The sequence below is a fragment of the Eleutherodactylus coqui genome, chromosome 7 (genome assembly GCF_035609145.1).
Source record: "Eleutherodactylus coqui strain aEleCoq1 chromosome 7, aEleCoq1.hap1, whole genome shotgun sequence".
Taxonomy (NCBI): Eukaryota; Metazoa; Chordata; class Amphibia; order Anura; family Eleutherodactylidae; genus Eleutherodactylus; species Eleutherodactylus coqui.
Genome location: NC_089843.1, coordinates 128,923,388 through 128,935,455, shown reverse-complemented (window position 1 = coordinate 128,935,455; position 12,068 = coordinate 128,923,388). Strand labels below are relative to the sequence as shown.

The 12,068-nt window shown below is 45.9% G+C and overlaps 1 protein-coding gene across 1 annotated transcript in view; it reads right to left on the bottom strand.

The window, feature by feature from the left end:
- Nucleotides 1-12,068, bottom strand: part of TTC29 (tetratricopeptide repeat domain 29) — a 241,312-nt gene that overhangs the window by 33,632 nt on the left and 195,612 nt on the right. Inside the window, exon 9 of the mRNA XM_066573669.1 lies at nucleotides 6,437-6,560. Coding sequence (XP_066429766.1) covers nucleotides 6,437-6,560 — 124 coding nt within the window. The remainder of the gene's footprint in view (nucleotides 1-6,436; nucleotides 6,561-12,068) is intronic.

Below are 12,068 nucleotides of genomic sequence, written 5' to 3'. Positions count from 1 at the left end.
TTTTTAATCTGTAGCTGTTGTGATAACCGTCCATTTACTCTAATCCGGGCCGAGGGACCGGCATATAGTACCATCACCCATCCCAGGAACCGCGGGCCCAACCCGATTTGCTCGAGGGCCGCCGCCAGAAATCCCCACCCCACCCTGTCAAACGCCTTCTCTGCGTCAACAGTTAAGAGGCATAATGGCTCTCCTGTGTACTTCGCCCTGGACAGGAGGGATAGTGTTCTTATCGTATTATCCGCCGCTTCCCTACCGGGGACAAACCCCACCTGATCCCCATGTATCAAGTTGGGTATATGGGGCTGGAGGCGGCCAGCGAGCATCTTAGAGAACAGCTTCGTGTCTACGTTCAGCAGCGAAATTGGCCTATAACTTCCACATTGGGCAGGGTCCTTCCCGGGCTTGGGAAGGACCGTGATTACTGCCTGTAGGGCCTGTTTCGGGAAGGGGCAGACCCCAGAGACAGCATTAAAGGCCTCTAGCATCATAGGGGCCAGCTGATCATAAAATACCTTAAAGAAACGGGGTGTGAAGCCATCTGGGCCCGGGCTCTTGCCTATCTTTAGGGACCCTACTGCCTCCTTCAATTCCTGTGATGTAAAATCGCTTTCCAGGGCCTGTTTGTCGGGGTCCTGTAGCTGGTTAACCGTGTGCTTTGCTATATATGCTTTTCTCTCAGTTGCTAGTTCCTGTCCCTGTTCTCCCTGTCTCTCTTCTAGGTTATACAGATCCTGATAGAACGTTTGGAAGCTTTCTAGTATGCCGGTATTATGGTGAACTAACCCCTCTCCTGGTTTGTTAACTGCGAACACGTACGACTGCTGAGTCCTAGGATTCAGGGCTCTAGCAAGTCCCTTTCCACACTTATTCCCAAATTCATAGAACCACCCATTTGATTTGTCTCTCTGGCAGAGAGATGCTTGGTCCAAAATGCGGAGTATTTCCATCCGCTTAGAGGATATCTCCGAGGCAATGTTATCTGTCGGCAATGATTTGTTAGTGGCCTCTAACTTATTGAGGTCCGCTATTAGTTCCTCGAGCTTGGCCGTTCTAATTTTCTTCAGTCTTGCCCCCTGTGCTATGAATATTCCCCGCAAGACACACTTGAGGGCCTCCCATTTAATAGGGGCTGGAGTGGGGTCTGTTTCGTGGTTGGTTTTAAATTCCTCTATAGTTTGCTGTATCTCCTGTTTACAGACTGCATCGTCCAGCAGGTTATCATTCAGACGCCAACCGAACGATGCACCGTCCCTTCTACCTGTCCCCAGGGAACCCCAGACGGGAGCATGGTCCGACCATATAAACGAGCCCATTGTTGATGAGGGGGATCTATCTAGTAACCCGTGTGATATGTACAGGTAGTCTAATCTGTGATAGCTGTTGTGTGCACCTGAGCGGTAGCTATAATCTTTCTCCCCTGGATGTAGTGTCCTCCACATGTCGATCAGTCTAAGGTTTGCTAGCTTTGTTCTAAGTTTGTGTGTGGATGGTGGGGAAGTCCCCGACTTACCCCCAGATGAGTCTCTTACTGGGTCCATACTGAGGTTAAAGTCACCACCCAGGATGGTACTGGATCCGTCTGCGAATTCCGCCAATGCCCCCAACATCCGGATGCCGAACTGCTGCTGGCCCTGGTTAGGGAAATAAGCATTTGCCACGGTTAGAACCTCATTGTGAACCAGAATCTTTATGAATACAAATCTCCCCATTTCATCCACCTTTGAAGATATGAGTTTGTGAGGAAGACTTTTATGAATAGCGATTGAGGTACCGCCCGCTTTCTTAGTTGGGTGTGGGCTGTGAAACCATGTGGTATAGTGTCGGTGTTTGCATTTGGGGATTTTCGCCTCCTGGAAATGAGTTTCCTGTAATAGGACTATCATCGTTTTTTCCTTGTGCAAGTGATCGAGAATTTGCCCTCTCTTGGCCGGTTTGTTCAGGCCCCTCGTGTTATATGAACAAAATTTTAGGTCCGCCATCCCATTTCGCTTTGAGTGGTGTTTCTTACAGGCCGGTCTGGGGGGTAAGTTGGGTGTTGGGAGATAGGATAAGGAGAGGTAATAGAGAGAGGAGAAAGCAAAAGGTAGAGATTTAGGGAAAAGAGGGGAGCCGCGGGGCGGCCCCTGTGCAGCGTTAGGCTGCTGCACATGTATAGTAGGTGAGCTACTGGCATAACGTATGCCAGTATATGCACTGAGTGCATTTGGTCACCTAGGGTGTGAGGCGTGAAGAGACGGCTGCGTGAGCTGCGCTCTCCCGCGTCCCACCCCAGGCGTAGTGGTTTTTAAGTATGCAATAGGCCTCTACTCCGGGCCTTGTTTGCTGACTCATGAGGCACCGATGCTAACATTAACAACATCTCCAACTTCAATAACATTTTAACGAATACTGGACAGCTTCTCGCTCCCCGGACCGGGATTGGGGAGGTTCGGTGGTGCATAGGCTATTATGTTGTTATCCTGAAGGGAAGGTGGGGGGGGGGGGCAAGCAAATCTCGTAGTGTCCCATGTCCCTTGTTCGTTCTTCCTTCTACCCTGCCGCCGGTCCCGTCGTGTCACCTCCTCCCCCTGGACCACCGCTTAAAGGGTGGCGCAAAACTTAACAACATGAAACAATGGGGAGAAGAACTTTGTTACTGTGGTTGCTGAAACATAGCACGTATGGAAAGTGAGTCAATTAGGGAGCAGTCGCTTCCCGTGACCTCCGTGGTTGAGGTTGTTTCAATAAGGTCTGAATATCTTAAATCAGGTGGCGTCATCTACTGGTGCACGCCTCTCTCGACGTGATCTTGCTGGGATGGTTTGCCACTGTTCCTGAGCGGTGGGCGCTACTACGGTCGGCGTTTCAGGCCACTCTGGTAACGCTATCATTGGCAGGTTCAATGTGCCTAGGAAGTTTGGTAAATCCCCTAAAGAGCGGAACGTGGCCGTCTTCCCGTCCTTCCTGGCCGTTAGAGAAAAGGGGAAGCCCCATCTGTACTGGATCCCTTGATTTTTCAGGGCTGTTAAGATCGGTCTTAGGGCCCCTCTTAAGCGTAGGGTATGCCTAGCCAGGTCCTGCAACAGCATGATCGGTTTACCTTTGTAGCTCAGTTCCCCTTTTTCTCTGGCTTTGCGGAGAATGATATCTTTTATTTTGAAAAAATGGATCCTGCAAATAACGTCCCGCGGTCTATTAGGATCCGTTGACTTGGGGCCCAGGGCTCTATGAATGCGATCGATTTCAATGTGGTGTTCTGCTGGGTCGTCTATTAACTGCTGGAAAAATGATTGCGCCCATGCTTCTAAATGTTGCCCTTCTATTTCTTCTGACAGGCCGCGTATTCGTAAATTATTCCTGCGGTTCCTGTTTTCCAGGTCGTCAATATGCATGATAATGCTTGTTATCTGGTCGGCTTGGGCCTGTATAGCTTGACTATGTGTTTCTAAAATGGCCGCTGTACTTTCTTGTGTCTCCTCCACCTGCAGGATTCTATGGCCCAGGTGCTGCATGTCTGCGTGCATTTGTTCCATAACTTGTTTGTTGGATGCTTCCAGCCTCTGGAAAAGGCTGTCTAGCTCTGACCGAGTGGGGATTGCCATTATGCGGCTTTTCCATGCCTCTTCTCCCTCTGCTGCTGGGGGGGGGGTTCGCGCCCCTGTTTTTGTGACGGTGCTCGTAGTGTGAGGTTTAGGGGTCTGCAGGGCCTGGGACCATGTTTTCAGGTTCTGATTCTCCCCCTCCGTGTGGACTGGGGCTGGGGGTGAGTGTTTGCCATGTGGGATGCTTGGGCTGCTGCCCGCACTACTCACGCGTCCCCTGCCTGTGGGGGTGGTCGGTGGTGCTTCCCCCTCTGACTCAGATGCACTCCTGTGATCTTCTTTCTCCTTCTCTTCGCCTCCCGGCGGCTTGCTTCTGCTGTTTCCCCCTGGCGAGGGCTTGCCAGACCGCTGCTGCTTATCCCCTACGGGGGCCGGAGCCGGCGCCGGGCTCTCATGCTTCGGCGCTCCCGCTCTCGCGAGAGCGGGCGCCATCTTGGATCTTTCCGGCGCTTCTGCCGGAGCGCCGAGAAAACGCTCCAGGGCGCCTTTCTTACTGCTCGCCGCAGGTCCGGAGGTGCGTGGCTGTCTCCTCTGCATTCTCCTGCGGCTGCCTGTACTTCGTGGTCGCTGCTCGGTGCCTCAGAGCTGTCGACCAGGTAGTGGACGCGGGAGCTCGCACAGAATGCGACTCACTCCGCTATCAGCCAGGACACGCCCCCTGTCTAACTTTTAGACAGTATTAGTAAATGTGCCACGCTACGTTTTGTCACTAAAACTAAGTATGATTTGGACTAATGGCTAAAGAATGCGGGAATCTCATGTAATTCCCAGAGTGAACAGCACAAATATTCTTAAAACCACTGGATTCAGTCTACGCTTTATGGAAATTTATGTAGAATTACGGAACAAATGGTCTATACTACTGAATAATGAAGTAGAGCTGGGAAACAAAAGCCCTGGTGATGACTAGGGGGCACTGGTCTTGGTTTTCCAGCTTAGGTGGACCTTCCATTACTGTTCCATTTTTTTAGATTCTATTACTGGCTTCAAACACAGTATTTTTTGGAAAACATGCTCATTTTGATGCAGTTTTTAAGCCAAAGCCAAAAGTAGATAAAAAAAAGAATGAGAACTATAAAGAATTTATGCTTCTCCTTTCTGTTTGATACACTACAGGCTTGCATCAAAAACTGCAAGTATGTTTTTCAAAAAATGCTATGTGTGAAGCCACCCTGACTCTGTGAATACAGTACATCCTCTCTCTCAAGATAAGCAGTACCAGAAGTATCTAGCAAATGCTCACCCCTACCTTTTCTATAATTTGTAATGTCAGCCAAACCATACATATCTGTTAGGGTGCATTCACACGAGCGTGTGCTAGTGCATACACAAAACCGCGCACCCACGTACGTGCACAAACACGCGTGAATGCAGATCCGTGCAGCATTGCTTTCAATGTGGCCGCGGCTGCTACCGGTGGCCCCATTGACAGCAATGGTCTGCCGGCAACCACTGCAGTAATGTTCAGGGAAGGGCTTTAAATATAAGCTCCTTCCCTGAAAATCATTCCTATCTGGTGTAAAAAAAATAAATATAAATATATATATATATATATATATATATATATATATATATATATATATATACACACACTCACCTCTCCGCCGCTGTCCGGCCTCAGGCGTGTCTAGCTGCTTGGGTCCCATCACTATAATGAAGTTTTTTCAGCAGGCAGGGATTTAAAATCCCCACCTGCTGAAAGGGCTGCATCTGATTGGCTGAGCGCTCAGCCAATCGCAGTCAGCTCTCAGCCATTCATTGAATGACAGCTAAGTGCTGCCTGTAATTGTTCACAGCGCTCAGCCAATTACAAGCAGCACTCGGCTATTCATTGAATTCATTACAGTGACGGGACCCAAATGGCTGGACGTGCCTGAGCCCCGGCAGCGGCGGAGGGGTGAGTATATATTTTTTAAATTTTTTTTTACTACAACTTGGATTGATTATATTAAAAGTCCTTCCCTGAAAATCACTGCGGGGGTGCTGGCATCCTATTTCTCTCAATGGGGCTGCTGGCAGTGGCGGCCCCATTGACATCAATCAGAGAGCTTTGTGATCCTCTGCCACAGCTGTGACAGCTGTGGCTGGGGATTCTTTACTCCCCGTGGGGAGTACCATCAACACTGAACACTGTGACAGTGCTGTCACAGTGTTCAGTGATGAGGGGACTCCCCACGGGATATATTGACACGCACCACGGACCTATGGTGCACGCATGTCCTATCTTTTACAAATGTGCGCATTTGCACGCCTGTAAAACACGGACATGTGAACACACCATAGGGGGCCAATGGTTCTAATAGACGCATGGTTATGTTCGCACGTATGTACGCACATAAACACGCTCGTCTGAATGCACCCTTAAGGGGAGTTGTAAATTCATCAGAGGCCAAATAAAGTCTGAAATAGCAATTATCTAATGTGTACGGCTAATGTAAGAGGTGTATGAAGCAGAAATATGTACACATTTATAAAAGAAGCAAAATCTAGATGTTCTAGAGGGCTAAGTTACTTACATTCTCAAAAAACAAATGCATCATAAGAACATTAAACAAAACTGAAACAATCTGTACAAAGCTGTGGGGTAACAAAATGAGCAAAAAAAGACTCCTATAACACTAATCACTAGTAGATGAATGGATGACTGGGACCTACTTCAACTACAGTGGACTGCCCTTTAGGCCAGTGGACTGATCGATCTGAAACAAATTGATTTTCTGATCTGATTGGATGGGTGGCTTATAGTAGGTGAAAATACTGTATGTCTGAACACAGTATACGCTATAATTGCACAATGGAATATACAACTATAGGAAAACCCTGGAATAAATGAAAAAGCAATCAGTACTTACTCGTGCATTAAAAATGTCTCCGAGGCAGATACAGGTCTCTGCAAGACTTTGGCTTAAATTGCTAGTTTTGGCAACTTCAATGAAATTTTCCAAGTATTCAATGCTTTCAACAATTTTCCCTTGGCTGAAAAGAGAGAGATAGATGCTCCATTAATACAACACAATGTGTACTTGAAAGGTACAACAAGGTTTAGGAACATAGCCAGTTATATGTAGCTACATCTAACTAAGCTAAGCTATCTATGAGATGTGATATCCCGGGGATTGTCTTGATATCACTTCAAGCTATACTTGTTTTATCTTATTTTATTGTGCGTAATACCAATTAGTGCGCCATGAGCCAGTAAGCACCACATGTCTGCCTTCTTAGGCATCTCCTACTAATGAACGCACTACAAAAACTACATCCATATGGAAATTCATAGGTAAAAAGGGAACCTGAAAGTAATTTAAACTAACAAACAAAAACCTCAAACTATATAGCAAGTATCAGTATATAGAGCTATTTCACATCTATAGAAGAATGGAATGAAGACTACTGTAACATCTCCCATTGCATCAACTGTAATCCACCACTGATCTGCATCAGCCCTGATGTTGAGGGTTTGAGAAACATTTTCAGATATGTACCCCATGTGGAGAAATATACAGATACTATAAGGCACAACTATTACTAACCTACAAGCTTAAAGGGAATCTGTCATCATTAGAGATGAGCGAGCATACTCGCTAAGGCAAACTACTCGAGTGAGTAGTGCCTTATTCGAGTACCTGCCCGCTCGTCTCTAAAGATTCGGGTACCGGCGGGGAGCGGCAGGGGAGAGCGGGGAGGAACGGAGGGGAGATCTCTCTCTCCCCCCCACTCCCCTCTGCTCACCACTGCAACTCACTTCTCACCCGCGCAGGGAGATCCCCAGGATTCCAGAGATGTGCTTTGCCTACTTATCTGACTCCCCGGGGGCCACGCTGTCACCAGTGGAAATTGACATTCAGTGTATGAGTGTGAGTCTTTTCTTCAGTCAGTATGTGCACAGTCTCACAGAAAACAGTATGTGTGCGCACGGAGTGAAGAAAACAGTCACACTCACAGACCAAGCGCCAACTTTTATGGGTGACAGTGTAGGAGCGTGAACCCAAGAAAGTATGCCAAGCACAACCCCTAGTTTCCTCGAGGCCTGTCCTATGAGCACTAGACTTTTGTTTATAGTGCTGATAACAGCAATGAAAGAAAATCTCACCTCCATGCCAGGTTTCGCCTGCTCCTAATCTTTACTTGCAATAGGTATACTCATCAAGCCAAGGAGACATCCACGTCCAGTGCCACTCGATCCAAATGGCTGTTTTAGTACATAAAGAAGAACAATCGTCTGCTTTAGGCTGCCTGTAGATGGCCAGGTCGGATCCTGCTGCGAGAATTCTCGCAGTGGAACCCGACCCAAGCCCCTGCAGGGACCAGCGCAGTACTCACCTCTCCCGCGGCTTCGGCTCTTTGATGTCGGCCAGCTGGCGGATGCGCAGAGCGGAGCCGGCAGCCGGGGAGTGACATTTCTGCGAGCCCCGCACACAAATAGCGCATGCCGCGATTTGTTTTCCGCGCGTGATTTTGCGCAGACACATCGCAGCCGTCTGCCTAGGAATGCATTTTCTAATGCAATCCTATGGCAGCTTCCACAGGCGGAAATTCTCCGGGAAATCCCGCCACAGAACTTCCGCCTGTGTGCAGGGGGCCTTATTAGAAATGTGCTCAACACATCATGGTTACTGTATGCTCATGGAGAACGCGTTTCGATCTCACCTGAGATGAAGATGATCTCAGGTGAGATTGAAACGCGTTCTCCATGAGCATACAGTAACCATGATGTATTGAGCACGTTTCTAATAAAGCAAGGATACTATTTTATTCACAAAGTCCAAGCTCCAGAAAATCATTCTTCTATAGTGCTGATAGGTGGTGACAGATTCCCTTTAACTGAAGAATCAATTTGACAATAGCTAGAAAAGTCGAATTTTGTTCATCATTAGTAAGCAATGTCACATGAAAACAGAGACTCTCATCGGAACGAAAAGTGATTTCACCTTTATTTTAGGACTAGCAATTATTGGGAAATTATAGTGCCAGTGTTTCTGGTGGCACATCACACACACAGTAGCTTGATTACCACACAAGACAAACACAGCTTGGCTCCTCCCACAACAGTGACATCACCACAGGTTCTTTAGCCCACCAGATCTCTGTGGTGGTGATAGGTCAGTGTGTTCTGTCAGGGCTGCTGATTTGTGTAGAAAATTATAGTACCAGTGTTTCTGGTGGCGCAATGCGCTACACAGCTCTGTTACATGGTACATGCATTATGATCCCCACACATCACACACACAGCAGATTGATTACCACACAAGACAAACACAGCTTGGCTCCTCCCATAGCAGTGACATCACCAGGTAGTTTGATATTCTAAAAACTATAATATTTTGAAGTTGACAAAAACAGGTACCAACTTGCAGCTGAGACTCCGCCCAACCACGCTGGTAATAGCGGTAAGATCTCACTTTCTTTGGCAACCACGGCTGGTTTGTCACGTTCTGGCACTTGATTGGAGTCTTGGATGGTAGCCAGCGTGGGCAGGCAACATGGTCAGGCAAGCCTTTATCCAGATTTTTTTCTTGCTAAAAAGAGCATCTTATAGTCCAAAAATTAGGGCATGATTTATGGACTAACTTTTATTGATTTTTTTGGAGGAGGGGGGGGGGGCAAAAATTCCAATTCCACCACTGCTTTTATGTTTTCTTAAATGACATGCAGCATAAATAAAATGTCAACTTTATTCTACCTGTTGGTACCATTGCAGCAATACTAAATTAATATAAAGCAGTTTTTTCAAGTTTTATGTAAAAAAAAAATTCTGGTGCAATATTTCAAGAACCATAACTTTTATTTTATTTTGTCAAAAACGCCATGCGGCCCTTCCTTTTTGCAATGAGTTGTACTTTTTATTGCATTACTTTGGGGTTCATATAATTAATTATTTGATGTGATTTTTTTTCAGGGAAAATGAGGAAAAAAATTGCAATTCCACCATTGTTTTTTTACTCACTCCCCGCACAATGTGATTTACATAACGTGTTGTCCTTTTTCTTCATGTTGTTATCATTACGTGTATCTTTACTGGGCATCTTTTTAAAAAATAATGACTTTTTCAAAGTATGTATTCTTTGTGTGGATGGGGGAGCTTTTTTTATTTTCTTAAATATTATTGAACTTAATTTGACTTTTTTTCCCAGTAGGGAATTCTAAACTGTAATAGTTTAGTTGCTCACATAATTAGTATTATAATTAGAATAATTAGTATTGCAAAGCATTATTGCCTGTCAGTGTAGTAGTTCATGACCCTAATAGGCAAATGCCTTTAACAGAACTGGGGAACAGCAGAACATTGTCAAGCCCCCGGTTGCTCTAGAACAGGGGTCCCCAAGTCCAGTCCTCAGGGACCACCAACAGGTCGTGTTTGCAGGATATCCTATAGTAAGATCACCTGTGGCAATGTCTGAGGCACCGACAATAATTACATCACCTGTGCAACACTGAGGAAATCCTGAAAACATGACCTTTTGGCGGTCCCTGAGGACTGGAGTTGGGGAACACTGCTCTAGAAGCTCCCTAGTTCTCTGTGATCGGGTTGAGGGGCATCAGTGGGCTGATATAAGGAGCCCCCTTCCCTTTGTCAAACTCCTTAAATCTCACAGTTGCTAATGGCCATGAAATCTAAGAAGATAAATGTCATTGCATCAGGATGTTGGCTGTATGTTACAACCAGCACCTGTTATTGATAGCATGGGCAAAGCTCCTGGACCAACAAGAACACCACAATTGTGTCCATTATATGAAGTATTTAAAGAGACTTCGTCACCAACTTTTTGCAGCCCTCACAAAGAGCTCCAAAATGTAGTGGCTGTAACAACGATTACAGTGATAGCTCTGCTGTATGTATCTCTGCAGTAGTTTTGGAAAAAGTTGGATTTTATTAGTAGCAGCACATGCACCGGACTAATCCTGATTATTCAGGAGCTGCAGCCCTTTCGCATCCACCCTGCCCTCCTGCTAATAATTGGCAGCTCTCGATCTATACACAGTAATAGGCAGACAGCAGCCAGTCAGTGGCTGGAGGGCAAAGTTGGTGTAGCTAGCCTGCAGCTCATAAATATCTAGGACTACTTTAAGTAGTCCTCAATCCATGTGCTGCTGCTGATAAATGGTAGTTTTCTCGACAGATCCACACAGCACACACTCTAATCAGTGTGACTGTCGCTACCTTGTGCTGCCCTCAGATAAAGGTACAAAAAGATGTTGATAGAGTCTTTTTAAACACATAATTTTTTTGAGTACTCAACAAGACAGGTTCTTTTGGTGGGGGAACAGAGGTCTGGCTCTACTATACCATTTTATGCCACTTTATAAGCTCCTCTCCCCACAGCAATTAACAGAAAAATACTCCATCCCAGAACACCTCTGGAATTGTCCCAGATACAGAGTTTCCTTTAGATCCCTGGTAACCCCTAATTACTCCTCCATCACCCTCACTGTCCTTGAGAGAGTATGCTTTCGGTGACAGAGGCTGTGTTTCACCTGGCACAGTATCACATATATGGTAGTCATGCCCGAGCGTGAAGTCTTTGTGGAGGCAGGTAGCTATTCTTATATCTAAAGTCATTGGCAAAACCTTCAACCTATCCCCATTAACTTGTCTTTTAGCTGATAAGCCGCCCGGTTACAACAACCAACAACACAAACTTTCACAGTACATCTGCATGGCAGCCAGAATTTACATTGCCTCTGATTGGTTCAATATAGGCAAGAAGATCAATGATGATGCGCTATGAAAAGTTATCAGGTGTGAGAGTAGACAAAATGGATTTGTTTCTTAAAACCTGGCATCCATAGCCACATGAGAATAATGAGTGGGAAACAAATGCTAGGAGTGGGGTACGTTGGGATTAGTCTGTTTAAACATATCTTTCACTTATACCTCTAAATCATTAAGCAATAGAAAAAATATTCATCTCTCCAATAATATTACCTGACAATGTGTGTGGGTCATTCATTCGGGGAGAGCTGCCTGTGATTGGCTGAGCACCTCAGCCAATCACATTCAGCTCTGTCAGCAGGCGGGTATTTTAAATCCCAGCCTGTTGATAGATCAGCACCACAGTGCAGGGGACAGCAGGAGAAGACTCAGCTGTGCCCTAGCAGCTGAAGCAGGGTGAGTATCTATTTTTTTTGTTTTTTTTAAAGCACTTTTACTTGATTTTCAGGGAAAGGCTTATATTTAAAGCCCTTCCCTGAAATCAATTGCCAGCAGCAGAATCCTCTACCGCAGCTGACGTGTGACAGCTGTGGTTGAGAATTGAAGAATTCCTCTGCTGCATCTGTCACAGATGTGGCAGATGCAGCAGCAGAGAATTCTTTAAACTAGCAGGGATGAAGGAAACATCTGCTGCATGTGGTAGATGTGTTCATCACCGCAGGGGTCACTGCAGTGGCGGACAGGTAAGATATATATATATATATATATATATATATATATATATATATTTTTGCACTAAAATCTTTCTTTTTCAGGCAAGGGATCATATGTAA